At 36.4% G+C, this 24,103-nt stretch overlaps 1 protein-coding gene across 2 annotated transcripts in view; it reads left to right on the forward strand.

The window, feature by feature from the left end:
• efr3a (EFR3 homolog A (S. cerevisiae)) overlaps nt 1-24,103 on the forward strand; it is a 133,268-nt gene that overhangs the window by 107,430 nt on the left and 1,735 nt on the right. For both annotated transcript variants that reach the window (XM_088919095.1, XM_088919094.1), the window contains exons 16-23: nt 5,738-5,899; nt 11,712-11,843; nt 13,153-13,220; nt 13,700-13,827; nt 20,172-20,257; nt 20,925-20,973; nt 21,354-21,457; nt 22,742-22,791. In XM_088919095.1, the coding sequence (XP_088775221.1) occupies nt 5,738-5,899; nt 11,712-11,843; nt 13,153-13,220; nt 13,700-13,827; nt 20,172-20,257; nt 20,925-20,973; nt 21,354-21,457; nt 22,742-22,791 (779 nt within the window). The remainder of the gene's footprint in view (nt 1-5,737; nt 5,900-11,711; nt 11,844-13,152; nt 13,221-13,699; nt 13,828-20,171; nt 20,258-20,924; nt 20,974-21,353; nt 21,458-22,741; nt 22,792-24,103) is intronic.

Raw genomic sequence — 24,103 nt, forward strand, 5'->3', positions numbered from 1 at the left:
GTGGAAATGGGTATTTGTTGATAGTGAGTTTTTTTCCTTTCAGTTTCACTGCTTTTAGAGTCTACAATGGTGGTAGCGTGTTATTTTTGCTGTATATTCTCAAAAGGAAATGCCATTTTACTTGCATTTGTAATGAGATCAGTTGAGCTGCATTAGTGGAATATGGTAGGTTTTCGTGTAATTCTTTCATGTATAATTTCCGGCAAGGAAATTATGTGTAGTAATGTGAAATAATAACCATTATAGTCATTTTTCAGATGCTTTTATACATCGGGGCTTACACATACTAGGGGTGAGGGTGGCTATGTATAGTAACAGAAGGTGTTTACAAAAGAGAACAATACAGAGGTATCAGAAGCACAAACAGTAATGAGCACCATCATTTACGTTTGAGAATTCCTTTACAAATTAGGCAACACTTTAACAGATTTACAGTTTCTATCATAAATCCCCCAAGATATAATGTGTTTTTTAGTTTAGCCTAATTTGACAGTGTTCCTCTCATAATAATTAATCAATCTCAATTTATAGACTATTGGAAAGAAAATGGATGATTATGCCTACATTAAATATTTTCCTAAATATACCATCATTTATTTTTAACGAACACAATTGCTTAAGAAGGGCATTCAATTAACACATCCAGAATCCCTGAAATTACTATGATGATTAAAACACTTGTTCTACTGCTTTTTGCAGTCTAATGATTCTTGTTGCCTGGAAGCTGGTAGCTAGAAATAATTGTCATGATGGAGTTGCAAGAGTCAGAAATAATAGTGCAATTTTTTATCGGTAATAATAAGAATTATTCATTTTTATGTTGATTTTCATCCTAACACATAATAAAGCATTTTAGATATATAGTAGGGAGGATCCTATACTGTATTTGGATCCATTAATAAGAAACCATGAAATGTTTTGCAGTGTAATTATTGTACAGCAGCATCCACAAGACATATAGGCAATTGCAATCACCTCCAGAATTATTTGCTCCCTTGATAAAGATGATGAAAAAGGCTGTATAAAATAAGCATTATGTATAATGTTTATTTTATAAGCATTTATACAGGTTTGTTTATAAGACTGTTTTAAGGATAATGTAGATAGGCTTAAGGATAAATGTAGACCTTCCTTTTGTATATTTTCTCTTTAAAATACCTGATACTGTAGCATTCACATGTTCAATATAAATTATTTTAAAAGAATGGGGCCAAATACATTAACTTATTTTTCTAAAGCTATTCTTTGTTCCAGATGGCCTGGTAGTGCATTTGGTAAATGAACCTGCAGGAAATTTTCAGTAAAGATAAGTGCTGGAAAAGTAACAGCTCTGTATCAATTAAAAAAAAATCTTAATCTTAATGGATTTGAGGAAAATTCACATCCCACGTCATTGAATAATTGTATTCACCAAAATAGTCTAATCTTTTAGTAGATGTGAAATCTTGAGAAGTTGTCAAAACATTGACTTCTAAGTGAGACATTGACACAATAATTAAGATAGTACAAGAAATCTGAGATTTCACAATTATCTATGTTGGCCTGTACTTTATTACTCTAAATGGATGTAATTAGTCAAAACGTTTTTATTCAGATTAAAGCTAAAGTATAACCCGTAAAGCTATAAGGTAAAGCCATAAAAGTTTTAATAGTCTGAAAAAAAAAACATTTCACAAAATGTCCTGGATTAACTTGGAAATGATGGGAGTACCAACTGAGAGGCAAAAAAGGACTTGTCAATCTTGTATGACTGTAGGTTTATAAAAGATACTGAGCTTCATAAAAAAACACAGTTATCAGAAAAATGACAGTGCAGTAATTATGTAGCAGGGATACAAACATTGTTTTTATGTAGAAACCACACTGGTAAATTGATTTTATTTTATTTTTTTTTAATCATGGTAAATTCACAGTGATCAACAGAGGAACTACTGTGAAAGACGAGCTAGTCACAGGTACTATATGGTCACCTTATCAATACAAACTTATTAAATTGCAAAATTATTGAAATAACTGTTATCTTGTAGGATTCTATTCTGTTCTCTCTCAGAGGTTAAAAACAACTTCTGCTCTTTCACAGATCTTTGAGCCCTAAATTAGAGACAAACATTATTCAAATAATGTTCAAGTAATGTTCAGTAATGTTCAAGGCAAGTAAGCAACATACATTGTTTGAGTGGGAAAACTATGATGGTGATGTAGTAGGCAATGGAATTGTATCTGTCTTGGTGAGGTGTTATGACTCATGGTATCCAAGATCATATCCTGTCATTGATGAACTATGTCTGGCTGTAATGAATTGTCAGATTAGAAATTGCTGAATGTGAACACTGCAGATGACGAACATCACTACACTAAGGTAGTTCTGCTTTCAACATACTAATAGCAAAAAAAGAGGTGTTCTCTGTATACAGTAAGTGGGACATACAGTATGGGTTCCTTTCTGTTTTTCATTAATTTGACCGAAACTGACATCTTATTTCTGAGGTGAACTAGTGCTTAGACCACAAAATGCATTATGGTCAGTTTATAAAATGATCACTTACAGCAAATTACACCAAAAACCTTTAATCAATTTACATTATCCACAGTATCCCCATATTTAATTAAGAAACACACATGCAGAATGGCATGATGAGCTGTCTTTTAATACACAGTATACAGTATGTTTGAGAAGGAAGCATTGGATTTATTGTATTGTTATTTCTGTCTGATGGTAAATTGAGGAAACGAGCTGGTTTAGTTTTAGACTTGGTAACAGGCCTGCATCCGTGTAGAACTTTCATGCAAAGGGACTAAATAAAGACTGGTCTTATTGGTTGGTGTGCACTAGAAGGTTACCATCCCTAAACCAAAATATCAAATGATGTGTTGAAAATAGTAAGGGCTTTATTGAAGATAGGCAGGAATGTAAAAATTTCCAGAAGTGGACTACCCTTTGATTAAATGCTGTACCGTAATTAAAACAGTCCTTTCACTTCACAGGGACTCTTTGTTTGTTTTAATGTAAAAACCCTTTTGAGAACTGTATAAAGTTAAGAGAAAAGACACAGCTGTCTCCACTTTGCATCTCTATAGCAAATGACATTAAAGCATTATTCAAATTATAGGGTGCTTTTGAAAGCTATATACAGGTAGCTTCTTTGCAGTTATAATATCTCAAAACGCATTCATATTAGTGCTGTATGGAGTTTTATCAAGAAGCAGAACAGTTCTAAATGTACAAAATCAGGATTTGCTTTTCTTTTTTCGTCAAGCAGCTAATCATTTTGTTTTCTTCCTGGTATATCACATAGGAAGTACACTGAAAGTTGAAGTGTATTGTCTAAAAAAAAAAATATTTTTTAAGACTGTAAAATAAAATTAAAAGGGATAAGATTGATTAGTCTGCTGAGTGCTCCAGGTTTTGTAATTCATTTCTGTTTGAATTTGTTTTATCTTGGGCTTCCTTTGCAACCGGGCTCAAGGCCCATACAAAGTAAATGATGAATTTCTGTCTACTGTATATGCTTAGCATTCATACTGATAAAATGTAAATAAAATACAAGTAGTGCTTCTAGATTTTGATTCTAAACTACATCTGATGCAAAGCAAATTAAATGTAATCTAATAATCTAAACAGTTCCTAGGGTAGTTATAGGAAAATCAGTCTTTCTCCCCTCCTGGCTTCCATATAGCAATGTCTGATGGGTTCTGAGTGTAATATACAGTAACTCATCCAAACGCCATGTTTAAAGCACCGCATTTACATCAGCAGAATAACACATGCCCATGTGAATTTTATTAAAACCCTAATTATGTGAGAAAAAAAACCTTAGTCACACAAAGCACCAGAAGAATATTCTCACTTGTGGTCATAATGAGTTCTAGAAAACAGCAAAGTAATGAGGATGTTAATGTACAAGTTGGGTAACTGCATCAGCATGCGTAGGCTGCAAACGAACAATAGGTTTATTCCATGCTGAAAAGAGCAGAAAGAAAACAACGTTTCTGCTGCGGAGCCTTCTTCGGGTATAAGAAAGATAGGGCAGTCAGCAAACATAATATAGCATGGGAAAACAAAAGCCAGGAGAGAGGAGGAGGTGGGAGCAGGGGAGAGGCAGAGTGGCCAATCGAGTGGTGCGAGGTCGAGAGAGGGGAGGAGAGGTGTGAAACGAAATCTATAAATAAATAGAGAGAATTAGAAGAAAACAAGTCTGTCATTGAGGGAAGAGGGAAGGTGTGACCTAAGTTTCAGGATAATTTTAGTTTCTGATGTCTTTCTGCTATAGGAGTTAAAAAAATCCTACTTTGAGAATGCAGACGGAGAGATCAGTGCGATCATGGCTGTCAGAGGTGATTTGAGAAACTATGGGCTTGGAGAAATCTTTAATCTTCAGAGCCCTAACATGTTCTCTGAAGCCGTCTTCGAGTCTTCTTCCTGTTTCCCCAAGGTAGATGGCTGGGCATTTACTGCAGGAGATACAGTAGGATGCTGGAGGTACAAGATGTACTTAAGGGGCCTTGTATGAGTATGGTGTTAGATATGTACTTGCAGATGATACAGCGAGCTCTGTTGCAGGGAAAAGTGCCTGGTGTGGATGGTTGCTGAGGGCGGTCAAGGGAGCTGTGAACAAGAAGGTTGCACAGATTAGGTGGTCGGCGATATGAGATGATGGGGGGTCAGGAAAGAGGGCCCCAATGGAGGGATCATCCTGTAGGATAGGAATGTACAAGTACTGCTGAGTTACCTTACACAGTGTCTTAAGTAAAATATCTGATATAGCTCTAAATTTGCATGCAATCTATGCGTGCAAACCTTAAAAACCTTGAATACGATAATTTTTTACTTCATACAGTGTCTCCCAGATGTATACAGACCCCTGACAAAATAGGAACCAAAAAACAACATGTAAATGAATGGGTTATGGATTATATAAGTACAGTAGTTACTGTATATTTTGGGGCTTAAGGGTATGTTCTATACCAGCGGTGAAGAAACTTGTATTTTAGACTTGGACAGAGAAGACTATGAGGGGACCTGATACAAGTGTGTACACTGTGTGGAAGTGCTTTTTCAGACCAACAATGCCTACATGGGGTGAATACCTTCTTCTCGTTTTCAGCTTTTCTTAAGTATAGGTGATTTGCTCAAAACAATTCTAAAAATGTTGTGCTGTAACTGTAATTGGTAAACCTACTACTTCCCACTGCAGTGTTGATTATTGATTAATGTACTGTAAGGCTGTTGGTATGCTGGCAACCCTGCCTGGAAGAATGGATGTGTATTTTGCTCACAACAAGTTGTGAGACAGGGAGTTCCCAGGCCAGCCTTGAATCCAGAGGCAGCAGTTGGCGATCTCCAACAAAAACTGGCAGTCCCGGATTACAAGTGTTGAAAGCTACCATTCAGCATCACATGCATGGATATGGTATTCGTGATTAAATTGCAAGTACAGTAAGATGACAAGCCACAAAAGGAAAACGCTCATTGAATGCCTGTTGGAACCATACAGTAGTTATGGTCAGATTAAATGAAAAATAACCTTTTTGGGCATGCTTATAAGTGTATTTTTTCCCCTGTGATTATTTCAAACTCTGGATAGAAATTCTATATTTTTATCTTGCATGGTGCCATTAATGAGTAATTCAATTTTTTTGTGAATGACAGACAAGTGATTTTATACATCCTCAAAACAATTGAGGTACTAAATCAGTAATAAGGTGTAGGCATACTGATTTTCTCTTCCATTGGCAGCATGGACAGCAGCTGTACCGTCACATCTACCTGGGGTGCAAGGAAGAAGACAATGTGCACAAGAACTTTGAGCTGCTCTTCACTGCCCTGGCTCTCATCACCATAGAACTGGCCAATGAAGAAGTGGTGATTGACCTTATCCGTCTGGCTATCGCTCTGCAGGTAACGATAAGAGCTTAAATTACAGCACAGTACCATCCTTCCTGATGTTACTTCAGTATGTCCAGAATTCGGCGGCCACAATCCTGACCTGTCTTCTGCAAGTGACCACGTTATTCTTATCCTCGAGTCCTATCAGGGTTTGTGTCAACTTGAAAGTCCTCATGCTCCCCTAAAAGGCTCTATATAGCTTTGCAATTCGGTACCTGTCTAACTTACTATCTTCCTACTCTCCACCTCGCAACCTTCATTCGACTGTCTCTGGTCTCAGGTCTTTCCCCAAAACGTATTTGTGTTCCATGGGTGACAGGGCCTTCCTTTGCTATACCCCAAAGCTCTGGAATTCTGTAAATAAGGATATCACAGAGACACCTACCCCGAGTACTTTCAAATCAAGAGTCAAAACCTTCTTCTTTAGAAGGGCTTTCATTTAATTGCTTTGCTTTCCTATTGTATTCCAGACCATTATTATAATTGTTTAATTCAGCTGTGTCTTCTCTTTGTTTTTTTCCTTACTGTAAAGTACGTTGAGAAGTGACTTTTAAAGATGCTATATAAAATAATGTTTATTATTATTTTACACTATAATAATGTGCTGGCTATTATTTCATCTTGTCCCAGACAGAGTGGCGATGCAGATTTGTTTCTTCAGAATAAATATATGACAGAGTTATCAGTGGTTAGAACAGTCTGTGAATTGAATGTTTTCCTTTGCAGAATGAGAACATGTTTGTAAATAATGTTTGTCACATCTCTTCTTAAAGAAACACAGCACACTTAGGGGATGCAGTGAGGATAAATTTAAGGCACTCATCATCTCAGTCACAATAAATCCAAGCAGATGTAAAACATACACGAAAAATACAGAATGAATGCATGAATTAATACTTGAGACACTAATTTCAAATTAATTTTATAGGTGCAAATAATGTTAGGTTTCATTTTAGTGCTCATTTCAGATACCTGTTGAAAATAGACTATTAATCTCTAAAATGTGAGATGCACTACCCTTGATAGTGCTGACAGTGTGCTCAGAAGTGGAATTGCAAGTTCAAAACTGATTTCTGAAGTTATCAGCTTTAGGCAGGACAAACTCCAATCAAATCAAATGCATCCATCCTCCATTGGCTTACCAAACAATTCTGTCCTAGTAACAGTCAATGCTGTGCTGTAGGATTGTCAGTATTGCTTGAAGACAAATAAATGGACCCACGGGTCTGTATTCATCAGTCTACATTCAGGTGTATGCTCATGAGGTTTCATTGTGAGTGATTTTGGCTGTTACAACAAGGATAATGGTGCCCTCAGTATAAGCGGGCCGAGGACCACTGACAGGAGACTTTAATCTAAAACAAATTTGAATTCGTACACATTGAAACCCACACATCAAAGCACATGAATTAGTTTCATGAGTGGGCATAATCATGTGCTCAATAAGCCAAAACAATTTAGGATACTGTGGAATTCTGCCAAGAAAAGAACAATATGGAAAGTTAACTGATACATTTAAATCAGGCACCATGAAAGAGTGAGCCGGGGTAGCTCAGACAGCACAGGCGCCTAGCTCCTGACCAGAAGGTCCCGGGTTCAGTCCCAGGTAGGGGCAAGCGATGTAGCTTTCTCCAATTCCTTCCAGACGGCTCCCAGGTCCACTCAGCCTCCTTTTCAAATGAGTACCAGGGGTCAATCCTTCTGGGGGTAATAGGCCGGCTGGAGTGTGATGCTGACCACATCACCTCCATCTCCAGTGTTAGGTGGTTGAGAAAAATGGTGGCTCTTTCCCCCTATTTCCCATGGGCCTTTATGGCCTGAAAAGGGGACCTAACCTAATCATGAAAGAGAGTTAAGATGATGTCCATGTAACTCTATGTTGTTTAAGTTTTTAGGAACTGCAGTGAGGACAGGACAGGATACTGCTGGGGTTGCGCGGAAAGTTGTTTTTTCTAAAGAATATCCCCCTGATGGCATCATTGTCTCATTATCAATCCATTTCCTTCTTCATAGAGTACCTTGAATATCACCTTGTGTTACTTCTCAAAAAGAAAGATTTAATGGTGGCAGTTCAGTATTCCCTTGAGAGCTTTAAAGTACACCATTATGTGGCTCTTAAACATTGTCTTTCATGGTGGATTAAAATGACGAGATAACCTGCAAGGTAATTGTTACGTGCTAGGCTAGCAGGATGTTTTTAATGATCCGTTTTGTTCCCGTGCATTGTTGGAAATCCAGGTTTTTCTTATTCTGAAGGTTGTGTTTAGTATGCAAAACATGATTAATTCATTCCTCTTTTGTAGAATTTTCTAAGTGGTGGAAGGGTGATATACCTGAAGGAGTGAACAATAGTTTTTCAGATTTAGTTACAGTAGCAAACCATGCTAGTAAATAGAATGACAAAGACATGCCTTCACAACATGCTTTATCTATTGTGAATATCATATGAATATGTGTACAAAGTGTTTGGTAGCTGAGGCAGGTTTAAATTTATTCTGCCAGGGCTCTTTATGTCCCATTTGCTTCTCAGGACTTTACACAGTTGGTGAGGCAGGCTGAGATAGTTCGGTTTTTGATGCACAGTGTGTATCTGCATGCTCAAGTGAATTAAAAAAAAAACAGCTGCTTGGCAGAAATTACATTCTTAGGAAGAAATCAGGCAGAGACCATGTTTTGGGTCTCTATTTTCTGGCTGTTCTAATTATTGTCATTTTCTTGTCCCCTGAGTAATGTCAGCTGCTGTATTGTTCTACTTTACCATATATTAATGCACTGTAAAGAGCCAGATACAGTAGCTATTTTTACCACACAGAGTAGAACACCTCCCACATCCGACCAATGGGAGTTTAAAAACAGCAAGCCTGCGAATTTGCTGCCAGTGAGTTGCTAAGGAGTAGCATCTGTTTGCTGTTTCTTGGATGCTTTAATCAAATCCATACATATTTCATATCAAAATGGCACAGGAGTATACCTATACACTGGATATAAGGGTATACCATGTTACCCTGTTATGATGGGTATGGGTAAAAATAATAATGGGTATCATTCACACAAGCAGTTAGTGAAAGTACCAGGCAAACTATTATGCTGTTCAAGTATCCAGTGACATCTGATGATGAATAGCTTGAAGCTGGATGGGATGGAGGAGTCGGCCTACACTTCTCATTCTCCCTCATATGCAGTTGGTTGGTTCATAGGTGTGAATTCAATCTTGGGTGGATATATTGCAAAAAATAATATAAAACAATACCTTTTCAAAATCACATATCTTTTAACTGCTTTGGTGTCAACAGAAGGCCGTTGTGCATTTTCACTTTGTGGTATTAAAATTGAAAGCACCAGGTGTGCTGTCTGCTGGCAAGCTGATTCCTTGCTTTTGTCCATCTGTGACACTTTAAAGAGTCATTTATACCCTTTGAAATTTCCTGCTGTTTCATTTCTTGTGTTTTGTATCCAGGTGATTAGGTTGATTTACTGTTGCTGTGTTAGCTTTGACTAACCGACTTTAGGATTGTACATGCAAGAGAAGACAAAACCCAGCAGGATATTACATTCCTGATTAAGGACCAAGAACCAAAATTTGCAGTAGGATTTTGCACCTCATTATGAGTTTTTCTTTTTCGTTTAAGTTTTAAACTTTCGTTCTTAATATTACTTGATAATTCACAAAACATCCTCAGATATTCACTGCTCTGAACACTAATACGAACAATATAACATTATCATGTCCAGTTTCTATGGTAATCCACCAAGTCAAATGCTGACGTGACTGCAGTTTGCATGCACTTTTCATTGGAAAGGGAAATGTCTTTCAGCTTGCTTTGAGTTGTAAAGCAGAAATGTAATATATGTTGGAGGTAATGTCTCAGATTAAAGTGCAGCTGTGAATTTTCCATATAACCAACAAAAGCATCAATGTTATAGTGAACACGTGTTTCTTTTTTATTATGTAATATGGAAGTACACTGGTAGTCTATCTATATTTACAAATTCAACTGCAGCATTTCTAATCTAACAATTATATAAGGTATTACAGTACCTCTTAATAAAAACCCAAAGATTGTTTTTCATGTCATATAGTACAACATAATTTTTTAAGCCTATGCCTAGTAAAGTATTTATAATGGTGTCATACAGTATGTATTCCTTTATAGGGAGCATTAGGTTCAGGAGTGCATGTTGAACGAAATGCTTTAATAACTGTATTCAGTGTTTATCGATGCATTTATGATAAGTGATCTATTTGTGTAAGTATTTAAAATATTAATGTGTCTTGTTTTCCAACTTCAAACTTCAGTTGTAAACATGTGTACCACCCTTATTAGGAAAAAATGATTAAAGGGTTATGATTAGAGCCAGCAGCCATATCACTCTGCAACTCACAACCGGCAACCCACTGAGCCTGGTCAGTACCTGGATGAGAGACCTCCTGGGAAAAACTAAGGTTGCTGCTGGAAGAGGTGTTAGTGGGGACAATAGGGGGCGCTCACCCTGCGGTCTATCTGGGTCCTAATGCCCCAGTATAGTGATGGGGACACTATACTGTAAACAGGCGCCGTCCTTCGGATGCGACATAAAACCGAGGTCCTGACTGTCTGTGGTCATTAAAAATCCCAGGGCGTTTCTCAAAAAGAGTAGGGTTATTACCCTGGTGTCCTGGCCAATTCTCTCCTGGCCTTTATCGATCATGGTCTCTTAATAATCCCCATCTATGAATTGGCTTCATTACTGTGCTCTCCTCCCCACTGATAGCTGATGTGTGCTGAGTGTTCTGGCGCACTATGGCTGCCGTCGCATCATCCAGGTGGATGCTGCACATTGGTGATGGTGGAGGGGAGTCCCCATTACCTGTAAAGCACTTTGAGTGGAGTGTCCAGAAAAGCACTATATAAGTGTAAGCAATTATTAATTATTATTATTAGTATTAAAGTAGGATTTAACTAAAGATGTAAAATATATGCTTCTCTGTGCTTTCCCTGAAGCCTTCATTGTAATCAAATGTGAAAAACTAGCTTTGCTTATTGTTTGTCCAGATTGTAAATCTCAGGTTAAAGAGAAACAACACAATTGAGCTACAGGAATCAATATATACAGTATATACATAGATATATACATCCAAACTAAAAAGTATGAAATATCAGAACACAATGTGGAAGGACATTGTGTCCTCATCTAATCAATGTTTGAAAATACTTGGAAGAACGGAAAAAAAGCTCATTTATTGTATATGGCTTATTTCATCACTTTGATCCCAATTCCCTGAGATGTCCCAATGAAATGGAGTGCAAAATGGAGAACTATCAGTGTTAGGCTAATTGCTATGTACAGTACATAAATCCGTATTTCACCAGCAAGCTGCAGTTCATCTTGAAAAGAGGAACAATGTGAAATAAAAATTGTAAAAAAAATGCATTTAAAAACAGTGCTTTAATTGTAGCCATTGCAACAGTTGAGCATTCAAGTTGTAGTAGCTTGTATGCTACAACTTTTAGGAACTAAACAAAACATTTTGGTGTACAGCATTAAAGCTTAACTGCAAAAGTTGTGCACTTTTAGAAGAGATAAAGTAAAAAAAAAAAAGAATATAATTTTTTTTTACAAATTCAAGATCAACAGATTTCATTTGGACCGCAAATCTCAGAGACATCGTTTGGATATATGGAACATTAAAAATGCAACCAATGAGTTTTGGAACCACGTGTTTTAATGTTTCTCTGTATAAATATCTATTTTTTTACTTCCCCTGCAATGTTCAATTTGAAATACCCAGTTTCACCGGTTCACAGAATGTGCTGTTCTTCATGTTCTCTATGTTTAATTTCAGGACATGGCCCTTGTCAATGAAGAGAACTTGTCCATGTTCATCCGCTGTGGAACCATGGCCCTGGTGGCAGCCTATTTGAATTTCATAAGTCAAATGATTGCAAACCCCCCCTTCTGCCAGCATGTCAGCAAGGTAAGATGAGAGAAGACAAAAAGCATGCTGGAACAAGATGAGCAAAGTCGTGCAATTGGTTGCTCTGTTTGAATCAATTACTTCAGCTGGCATTTTTCATTGCAGCTTTTGATGGCATCCGATGGCCTGCTAACATTTTAAAGAGGAACCGTCACTGTCCCTGGGGCCTCACTGAATTATTTTATGCTTCAGTGCAAACTGTTTGTCTCCCCTCAGAGTCTGCTGCCTCAACTCTGCGGCTGTCAAGTGTCCAGTGAAAACAATCAAAATGGTCAAACTGCAGGAGTCTCAATTCAATCCGTAAAATTCTTAGCGGGTCTTCCATTCACTGTTTGCATCCATAGTTACACATATTTTTATGTCTTTAGATGGCTTTCTAAAACAAAGCCAAAGTAGCCCTTTTCATCAGTGTTTCTCTACTGAAAGCCCCATATACAGTACCGTAATGCAAAAATGCAGGAAAACAGTTTTAGCATGCTCAAGACTATGGTTATGAAGTTATGGTTAATAAAGTTAATAAAGTGCTTATATTTTAGAGCGCAAATGCAATGTATTAGATACCATACTTGATAAAACTTTGATCTTTAATCTTTAGTTAGTTAAGTTAATGCTACAGTATATCTGTGGCACACAGACAGGCTGATTTAGTTACAGCATTTGAAAAATGCATTTTAAAAATGCTTACAGTATTTAAGGCAATCAACCAACAATTAAGTTCTCATATTCAAAATGAAAGCATTTGTTTCTCTCAATGCTGGTTGAAATGTTGTACTTCTAAATCATTTTTCCATTTAGAGTCACATTTATGAAATAAATTAGAAATGAGAGTCACTGTTCTGCTGTACATAAAATATTTTCATGTGTCAACCACTGCATTCTAGAGAGGGTTTTCTTTAATGAGTGCTTGGTTTGAACTTTGAAATTGGGTTAATTTAGGATTTGGATATCATTAAAAACTGGAGACCCATATAGCCCTTGAAGACCAGAGTATGAATGAAACTTTTGAATGAATGTTCAGGTAGATTCTGTTCTTAGGTTGAACAGAACTTGTACTTGTGGACGGAGCAGTTGAAATGTGCCAAAGTGGAGAACACGGTGCTGTTTAATTTGTTAAAAGCGATGGCTAAATTTAACTTGTTTCTACTTCAATGTTGAACAATTGTAAAAGAAGCTTTGATCCAAAATTTCAGTACACAACAGCCCCATCTCCACCCTCCCCACACCAGGACAGCAGACTTCTCCTTTCATTTCAAACCATGGCTCCTCCAATGTTTTGCATGACCACAAGTCCCTCTTTGTGTTTCTCCAGGTTATTGAAATGAGAAACTTGGAGGCACCTTACCTTTTACCAGAGCATATCTTCAGAGAGAAATGCACGTAAGCAGAAAACCATTTCAAAGATATTTAAGGAACAAACAGTTAGAAAAGTTTAAGTATGTAAAGAAATTTTAGTTTCTCTAAAAATGAAATATCCACTTAAAATTTGAAAGTTAATATATAAATTAATTGTTCATTAAGCATGTCTATTATGCAGTTATTTGTTGTAATTGTAGTAATACTGCTGCCTTGAAACACTTGGGTTCTGGGTTCTACAGTATGTATGACTGTCGTGTTTGCGCGTTCTCCTATTATTCTTGGGTTATAAACTGGTTGTCTAGTTTCCTCCCACCCCCAAGCACATGCTGGTTAGGTTCATTAATGTATCTGCATGTATATTGTCCCTATGTGGTGGGGCTCTGTGGTAGACTGTGCCTTGCACTCATGGGATTGGCTATGGGTTTACTGCAACCTTTACTGTTACCAGAAATAAGCAGCTTTATGATTACGGATGCTTCTTCATTTTTCAATTTTCACAGAATTCCCAAGTCTCTGGACAAGGAAAATAAGAGCCTTTTCTTTTTGACTAATGAAATTGCTGAGTCTTTGGCTGGTCCAAGTTATAGTGTGGACAGGTTGTCTGTGCCCTATGTTCCTCAAGTGACAGGTAAGGAACTGACTTCACTGTATTAGGAACGCAGTTCTCTGTATAAATATTCTCCCTCTACTGATCTCTGGCTTTTCTCCTCTGTACTTCCCCTTTAAATGACTTTGTGTTTGTACACTTTATCTCCGTGTATTATGCCTTTAAATAACTTTAAACAACCTACCCTCCCAAAAAATTAAAATATTGAAACAACATTTTGAATTATTTATCTGCTGTACGTTTGACATTTTTTAATTTGATTTATGACGGTCACTTCTAAGCAACTTTTCATCTGTAAAACACATTGTGGGAGAGCAGAAGTAATGCATCAAAACACAATTTCTCTTTATAGACTATGTACACAAATAAGGACACTATAGACAATGCAATCCATATATGGGTTAAGACTGCAATGTCTGTGAAAACAAACAAAAAAATGTTTAATTGAGCATTTGAATTTGGGACTGTTCTGGTTTTAGAAAGACGACAATCTGAGTCCTCTAGCCTTGAGACTGTCTGCTCCTCCTCCAATAATATACAACAATAAAACAGCAGTAATGGTAAAATGTGAAACAGAATCCATTGACATTCAAACATAATGGAATGTTCCATTCAGCTCTCAGATACTCTCTTTAGTAGAGCATTACAGCTCTGAGTTCCCAATATAAATGTTATCCACAGCAAATTGAACACATAATAACTTCCCAGGATCAAATCCTTTTGCCTTGTTCTAACAACAAGGACGTGGTACATATTGTGTAACAATTAAGTGCTACTTAAATTATAAATTTGTTAGAGAATTACTGAAATAAAAAAAATAAAAGAAAACCACTGAACTTACATTTAGCTTGTTTTCTGTTAAGTTCAGTATACAGTAGCTCTAATAGAATCCTCCACCAATAGCATACAAAGCACAACGTTTTATTTAAGATGTCATGTGAGGAATGTGACTTTACACACAGTTAGTTGTGGTCTTCAATAACTGCTGTGTTAATGTTTTGTTTGCTGTAGAATGAGAGCTAGCTGGAGCCAGGAACACATCTGAAACACCTTTAAACTTATTGTTTTAATGTTCTACTTTTCATTTGCAATGTGTGGTTAATATACTGGACTGTTTCAATGTAATTGAAGTCTTTAGAATAGAGGTATCTTCGCTATTTTACATTTTAATATAAATTTGACAGGTGACAGTAAAGAGAATAATTGTTTTATAATGCAATTACTGTGACTTTATGCAGTAACACATTTTGGTCTAACAATTGCAGTATTGTCAGTAATGTAAATTATGGTAATAGTAACATGCTTCAGATATTTTTTCCAATGAGTTTTGGTTTCTGTCACTGCTCCATTTTTCTGTTTTTATAATGTTGCTTTCTTCAAATTAACCTAGTTTTCGTTCTTTGTTTTTGTCTGTATGGCATAGGACATATTATGTATTTGTGGAAGAAAATCTATACTTGATATAACTGTTTGAGAATTCAAGTAAAATGATTAACCCAAAGGTTCATCAAGAATCAAGAGCATTCCTAATTACTTGATTAATTTTAAGACAATTAAGATTTTTAAGCCAAGTCCAGTTGAATAATTACAGTTGTATGCAAACGTTTAGGTACCCCTGGTCAAATTGTATGTTTCTGTGAATCTTTTAAGTGAAAAGAAGTTTACACACACTCTGTGTGGTAGAAAGTTTAACATGTCATCTTCCTTCAAAATTGAATGCACAATTTCTATTTATTTGCTGATTTTAACAGATTAAAAAAGGGAACGTGGCATGTGCAAATGTTTGGGCACCTTTCCAGTTTATTTATTACTACTTTTTTAATTCAAGTTTTTCAAAGTCCGTATAACTTGATTGACTCATTAGGCCTTAAAATGAGTCAGGTGAACAAATACTCTTACCCTTCTAACCTCTCAGGTTGTGAGTGTTGTTTCGTCTGCTTTCAACAACCATGGGCTCCTCTAAGCAACTGTATGAGGACTTGAAATTAAAGATAATTGACTCTGACACAGCAGGTTAAGCCTATAAAAAGGTTTTCTAAATGCTTTTAGCATGGAATTTCAATTGTCAGACACATCATTAAAAAATGGATGTTAAATGGAACTGTTGAAGTCAAGGCCAGATCTGGAAGACCCAGAAAAATCTCTGATAGAACTATTTGAAAACTGGTCAGATCTGCAAAGTAGAACCCACATATCCCTACAAATGACCTGCAGAAAAGTTTAACTGACACTGGAAAAACTGTCCATAGGTCCACAGTAGGTTACGCGAAAATTATCTGCATGCAACAGATGTCAGAAGAAAACCTTTCCTACTACCTCATTACAAACGCTAACATCTAAAGTATGCAAAACAATACTTAGGTAAGCCAGAAATGTTTTGGAACAAAGTGCTGTGGACGGATGAAATGAAAATTTACATTTTTGTCCACAACCAAAGGAAGATATAATTGGGAAAAAAAGTAGTGAAACATATGAAGAAAAGAACACGCTTCCACCTGTTAAGCATAGGGGTGGATCCATTTTGCTTTGGGATTGTGTGGCACAGGAAATATTATGTTGGTAGAAGGATGAATTCAACTAAATATCAACAAATCCCAGGTAAAGGTAATGTCCCAGAGTCAGTGAAGAAATTGAAGCTGAAAAATGGTTGAATATTTCAACAAGACAACAATGCAAAACATTACCAAAAATCTTAGAAGAGCAAAAGATTAAGGAATGGCATATGCTGTACAGTCCTCAGACTTGAAAATCTGATCTCAAATGTGCAGTGAATGCAAGATGACCGAAGAATACTTCTGAGCTAGGCGAGTTCAGCAAGGAAGAATCGGGAAATTTTGATAGCAAGAAAAGAGAGACTTCTAGCTGGCAACAGAAACATTTTTGGAAGCTGTGATTTCTGCCAGTGGAGGCGTTGATAAGTACTGACTAACAGGGTGCCTAAACTTTTGCACATGCCATATCCACTGTTTTATTATTTTGAATATTTAAAAAACTGTAAATAAATACTGACTATGCATTAAAATTTGCAGAAAGATCTCATGTTTAAGTTTGTACTGTACCATGCACAGGTTGTGTCAGATTCTTTTCACGTAGTGAACTGTGAAACATAAAATTTGACTAGGAGCACCTAACCCATTGCACACAACTGTATACACAAATGTTTTTAGTCTACAAAAAGAATTTTTTTTACGGTTGCTGTAAGTCATAGTAAAACATTTAAAGTGTCAAGTTTACATCACACCAGAAAAAGAGACCATAAAATATAAAATAGTGAACTACTGTACTTTCTTTAAAGTGGGAAATGAAAATTTAAGGTATCATAGGACATGCGGTTTCAGTACTTTTCCAATTAACTTTAAAATAAAAGAACTGGAGAAATTCAGTTAAGCCTGAATGACAGAAGTAGTACTGTAATTAAGGATATACATTGCTTCTGTATATACGAGAAGTATGCTCAATAGCTAGTTATTTTCCACGTTTAAAATCCAAATGATATTTTATAAAGTTTTTCATCTCTGTTCTCATTTAATAGAGTATCGGTGCTTCTTTATTAAAGGAAGTGTTATTCTTCTCCTTTTTCTTCTTTTCTTTGTCCTTTCAATCAGTCCTTTATACCGTAGGGAAGATCCTGCACAAGTGCAGACAAAAGTCCAGAGGTAACCATTAGATTTAGCTCTGTGTCGTGTAGAGTTGTCAGAAAGGAACCACTCTTAAGTCAGCAGCTGATGCCTAGTGTCCACCCAAAGCTGTGCTCATTTTAAATGCAGATAGCTTGCTTGAATATGTGCTGTGCTCATAGAAAATCACTTGAACATGCTGCCTCCCTAGTACTGTGCGACACGCATTGCAGAGGCTTACAATCAATTTGATCAAAACTTTTAATACTTCTCTAACTGAAGTGTTAGAGAAAGTGGATTCACTCCTGTATGACAAGTGCTTTGGGGTGAAACATTACGAAACATTAATTTCACACTTCTGGGTCTGACTCTTACGATTTATTTGTTATTGTTCAGCCTAGAAAGTCTGCTCATGCTTTATTATTAATATTTAAACTTGGAAATCTGTTCATACACCAAAGTGTATGCAGTTATACATATACAGTAGTATGCAGTTTAAATGAGACTATGTGTTTGCCTACTCCTCTGAGGTGTTGATGGCTTCAGTAGTTGTCTCTGTTGGTCCACATATTGTAACAACATCCTTTTTTATTATTCTCTAAGAAAAACCGAAGTGTGTTTACTTAAGAGGAAGCCATCATGACATCTAGTGGCTTTGTTTTGCTTTCATCCATCATCTTTGATAAGCTCTAAAATCTCAAACTTATTCTGGAATCTTCGAGTAGTTTCTTTCTAACAGCCCTGCACACGTGTACTATTATCGTATGGTGAGTAGGAGGTTTTATCCAGTAGTAGTTTGGCTGGCAGTGTTTTAAATGTTAGTAAATGTGACTATCTGTGTTTTAGAACTCCCTCCTTTTCCTTTGTTCTTTCCTTCTTTTTCCCTGTTTTCAATATAAACCTTTAGGATACTGGCTATTTCACCTGGAAATATTAGATACATGGATTACATTTAGTAGTGCCTTTGAACATCATCTACTAAAATATACTAACTGGGCAGTAAAATTATTTTTTATCTTTAGAAATAAATATGACTAGATTGTTTGACTTCACTAGAAAATGACATAAGCACATGTCTTTACATTAATGTGCCTTCACTATTTCAGAATCTTAGCTTTAATGACTCAAAATTTTCTCAGATTTTTTGGAGTAGATGGACGGATTAAATTAGTTCATCGGTTAATACGTGCTAACAATTTAGTCTTTTATTAGGACTCCACTAGGGGGCATAGGGGGTCTGCATCCAGATGAAGTATTAGTTTCAGTGAGATCCACATTTATCAAGTCCTCTACTTTAGTGAAACTGCTCTTCAGGAATTGGTTGGAGGGTGCATCATGAGTGTTGACACCTGCCATAGTAAGCAGTCATATCTTAATTTAGCATTCCTTATGCCTTCAAAACAGTGCCTCATTATCCATCCAGAACTAAGGACCTTCTTTACAAATTATTTTACATTACTTTTCAAACTGGATTAGTGCCACTTTATGCAGTGTTTGATTTCCTTGTACTCTTCCAGCTATTAAGACCGCAGTTAAAGTGGGTCTTTGATCACCCTGCATTTAGTATAAAAATTTACCATTATCACCTGTGTAACTCTGAATGAAGGTATGTTTTCTATTCTGCCAGGAAAAAATAGGTTTTTATTATGCTTATCTGCTATTGTTTCTGGTTCAAAGTGTAACCTTTGCAGGACACATTTACTGAGATTTATTCTTACAAGCACAAAAAAACATTTTTACAGTTTTTAGTAGTAGTTTTCGGTTTTTGTTAATCATTCTTTCAATTAATTATATGTTTTGATTTGCCTCTGGTGGATTTACCATTTGTGGTGTGTTTGTACAGTGTACAGTTTTATTTTATTTACCACACTTCAGGATCTATGTTTGTTTTTTTGTGACTTGGATCTTGTTTGTAAGAAGCACTTTGTTTGTAAGAAGCACTGAAATTTGTTATTTTCAAATATTTTTCATAATAATAACAACATTCATTGTTAACATTTATATTTTTTCTCCTCTTTGTCTTCACATACTTGTTTCTTTGAGTCAAGTAAAGGTAACGAGCAATTGTCTCGTCCATTGACAAAGGCCTGTATTAGTCATACTCTGCACCAGATGTTGTCAGGAGCCACCAGAAGTGCTGTAGATGTGACTTTAGTAGTGGCCTGAAGTATTTTAAACCTGCTTTGCTAGGGTTCCTGATGTGGACCAGTTAATGCTGGAGCTGGGAAGCTGTGGTGGAATTGTTTGCTGTTCTCCAGTTTGCTCATCTCCACTGTTGCCATGACCATGTTCAAGTTTGAAAAGAGAGACAGTTTTAAAGAGCACATGGCTGCATCTTTATTTCTTCTCATTTTGAAGCATTATATTTTGTATATTCTTGTGGGATTATAACAGCTGAGAAGAAGAAAAGATGTCAATCAAATTAATAAATTAAGAGATTTGAAAATTGACAATATATCTGGTGGCACTCTTCTCCATATGAAGCATGAGGTGCATAAGCCATAAGAAATGCCCCATGATTGCCCATTATAATTAAACTGCTATATACAAAGCTCAGAAACAGACAATAAGAAGATCACAACTTCTTGGTTTCTCGTTTTAAAAATATACTGTATGTTATCAAACAATGAACAAGCATAGATTAATTCCACATGGAAAAATAGAAAGAATACAATGTTTTGCAGTGGCGCCTTCTTCATTCATTTTAATAGCCATAGATACTGTACATACGATTATCATTCTTAACAGATGAAGACCGACTTTCCAGGAGGAAGAGTATAGTGGATACCATTTCAATTCAGGTGGACATTCTTTCCAGCCATCAACCAGACAAGGTACTGTAACATGCTTTTTGATTAGAATTCTTAAGGCAGTAGGGTCCAATGGATTTGCAAGAATAATAATTGACTCTTGGCCTACCCGGGTGCTGCAACAATTGTGTTCACATGAAGTTGCATTATTATTCATCTGACAGTCGAAGGTAGCAGAATCAGGATGTGCCTCCTGTAATCAAGAATCTATGGTAGTAGTGCAGATGTGACTTGATTGGTGCTTCAGTATAAAGTCATAGGTCTGTTAACTGGAATTCTATTGTTTTTGGATTTTCTGCCGTGTAATATATACTGGAAACATGTCAATATGAAACTATTTGAAACTAAGAGAAATAAATAATGTTTTATGCTAGATTATATACTAGAAAATTATTTTGACATTTGATGACACTGCAATGATGACATTTAACTTTTTTTTTGAAGAAGGTAGGTAATCTCTTCATTCCTGTGTTTGCCTCCTGTTATTGGTCCAGAAACAAGACAATCCTTTTATTTCACAGAATTGCAGAATTACATGTCAATGCATGAGAGAGAGTCATAAAAATAGTATAATTATTTTTAGAAGCTAATAGAATTTATGTACTGTAATTATTTTATAAAAAATGCATTTTAAACTACTTCAGCATTTTGTTTTTATTCCTCATTTTCCCTACTATTTCTATTTACCCAGTCACAGAAAACGGAGGAAATAACCTTTGAAACACTGAAGAAAGCTATTGGTAAGTTGAAAAAGCAGAGTGTGAGGTGGCAGTCCTGAAATGGCTGTGTAGGCACGTCCAAACAAGACTGACTTTAGTTCAGATTGATTGGTTTGAATCTGAAGGCTGCATGCTCTACACTACACTTTATTAGATCAACCAATTTTTACATCACAGGCTTTGTGTCACAATTAACTTTAAGAATGGAACTGTTTTCCTCCAGTCTAGGCTTTTACCATAGCTATTACAAGTTGTGGGGAGTCTAAACTGTATTTGTAAATCTAAAAAATAGTGTCGATTTTGTTATTTTAACATGGAGTGAATAAATCTCTGCATCACAAGCGTAGAGTACTTTCTGTTTTTACCTGAAATAATAATTAATTAATAATACATTTCATCAGATACCACTGGTCTGGAAGAACAGGAGAAGGAAAAGAGACGTCAAGTGATCGAGAAGTTTCAAAAAGCTCCATTCGAGGAGATCGCTGCCCATTGTGAATCTAAGGTGAGGATGCAGTAAAAGTTCACAAACGTATTGAAAGTATTTCAGAGATTCAAAGATGGGTGAAATACAGAAATTCTTCCAAATGTATAGTATTACAGTGGTTGAGGAACCCAGATCTGGACATTTCCATTGTCTAGTCACTAGGGCTTGGCAGGCTGCTTAAGTAGTTACTTGTGGAGGTGGAGCAAGAGATACTTCTTTATAGAAAAAAGTATTTCTCTTAGTGAGTTGTTTTGGCATCCAGCCCCTGCCAAAAAGCCCCGCTCACATCATCTTTCACCAGCCCCTCAACCCCCCCACAGACATCAGTATAAGTGGGCACCCCCAAGCAGCCCCTACGCATGCTGACGCAGCTACCCACCTGAACTACAGTACGTAATCTAGAGTGTCCTTCATCCTCATTCACCTGGGTTCAATCAGCTGTTACTGTATGTCATTGGTTGTTTTTGGTCTCTCTGATTAACCGTGTCACTGTCTAAGCATGAAGAACGCAGCCAGCCTTTCATTTGGTTAAAGAATCCATTGACTCTGTTAGTTTCAGTATGTTCTTAGGACAGGTTCGTGACAGTATGTTCAGAAAGATGGCTCTTAATTCCTCTATTTCCATGGTAACACGTTTAACATTTTAAGTCTCCCTCTCTCCTTTTCTCTCTACACTTTTCACAGCAGTAGTCAGGCTTTGCTGGAGTAGATGTAATGCAAATTCCTTGAAACTGCCATTAACTGCAATGTCCAAGAGAAAATTCTCACCTTCCTGCACAGGCCTTGCTGTGTTAATGATTATTATACAGTAGTTCACTGCAGTGTCAGAGTGGAAGATTAATACAATGATGAATTAAATTGAAGTATAATTTATCGTGAATCTTTTTTACACTGGAAGAATGTGTATACTTCATCTTTTAAACATAAATATTTAACACACAGGTGAAATTATAAGCCAGTAAACGCATGTGGTAGGTAGTATGTTCCTCTTACCTCCTACTGTACGTACCTCATACTCATAGTGTGTACCTCCATGCCTGCAACAGGCACCACTGACAATAAACATAAATGTAAAAACAAAACTATGAACGGTCTAGTTGCAAAAGAGTACGTGATCAAGCCATTTTCTGGATCATTTGAAATCTTGTAGCATGTACTATACTGTACATGCCTTGTAGATATCAAAGCGTGCCCTGAAGGAAGTAATAGCTAAGCTGAAAGAAGAGCTTTATTAGAGAAGAAACTTTATAAAAATATTTGTTTTATTTTGTTAAAAGCTAAACTCTGTTGCTATTCTTACAGGCAAATCTGCTCCACGATAGGCTGGCCCAAATCTTTGAGCTAACAATCCGGTAAGTATAAAGGATGACAGAGGTACAGTATGAGCCCTTATGACACTGACTTCGCAAATTCCAGCAAAATCTGCAATGGCTCACTCCCATTTTGGTAGGCATGGCAAAAAAAGTACAGTGGTCACTAGAAATACTTACAAACCTTCCTTTTAAAGCCAAGAATGTCATTGGCTCTCAAAACTAGTTTGCCTTTCGTCAAGAACAATAGCAGCTGGCCTTGCACCGATAAAATTATCCTGTTCCTTTTTAGTTTTAGGCAAGGAGATGTTCTGTTTTTTTCTAAATCTGTGAGATGGAGCATAACTGACTCTGATTTTTTTATGAAAGATGACATGATCTTCTTTTGTCCAACAAATAGAACAGTTGAATACTTATTTTTGCAACAATTAGTTTAGGATACTAATTTCAGATTATTACTGTTTTTAGTACTGTGCATTACAAACTCCAATGTGTCTGTCCTCTGTATTTCATGAGATTTGTAAATCTGCTGTTAGAGAATATTTCTGGGGCTCCATATTAAAATAGACAAAATTATTAAATGGAAGCTCTTAAACCTAGGGCTTATTTATGTTTAGATTTTTTATATTCTATTATAAGATTTTAGATTTTTTTAGAACTTTTTAAACCAAGTGTATTTTTCTTGTCCCTCTCTTTAACTAGAAAGTACAAAAGACATGACCATAAAAAGAACTGTCAGCGTTGGGTGCCATTCACTCTTAGTGAAAGCTATACTTTTTATGCTCTCTGCCCTAATGATTTCAGGTAAAATTATACATCTGTAGAATAAGCAGCAGGGGACCAGCAGTGGGAATCAGGTTTCTTCTTCTCGTTGTAGACCCCATTGTAATCAGGCTTCTAATTTAAGGCTAATGGAATGCCTGAAAACAAGGCCAGCTTTCTCCATTAGTGCTGGGTCAAAGGTCAATGTTCCAAGTAGGAAAAAGCAAGTAAGGCAATCGAAATAAAAGGCCTTGAGAGAAGGTTTTTACGAACTGGATGGCTCGGTGTATTGTCAAGGGAATATGAAGCTTTTAGGAATCCAAAGCCTATAAAATTGCTGACTTAACATGAGAAATGCTCATTATATTAGCCATGAGACTAGATTTTTATGTATACTCGGGCACTTGTGAAATGCAACAGAGCTGAATGATAAAAAAAACTCTTAACGTGTGGTATCATGTGAGCCTCAGTCCTGACTGCTTGAAGACTATATCTGAAGTCTGTTCACTGCACTAGTCAGCAGCCCATGTGGATGAAATCAGCAAAAAAGCATGCTTGTACTGTATGTATTATTCATGAATATATCAGTGAT

The sequence above is a fragment of the Atractosteus spatula genome, chromosome 6 (genome assembly GCF_055471065.1).
Source record: "Atractosteus spatula isolate fAtrSpa1 chromosome 6, fAtrSpa1.hap1, whole genome shotgun sequence".
In the NCBI taxonomy this organism is placed as follows: Eukaryota; Metazoa; Chordata; class Actinopteri; order Semionotiformes; family Lepisosteidae; genus Atractosteus; species Atractosteus spatula.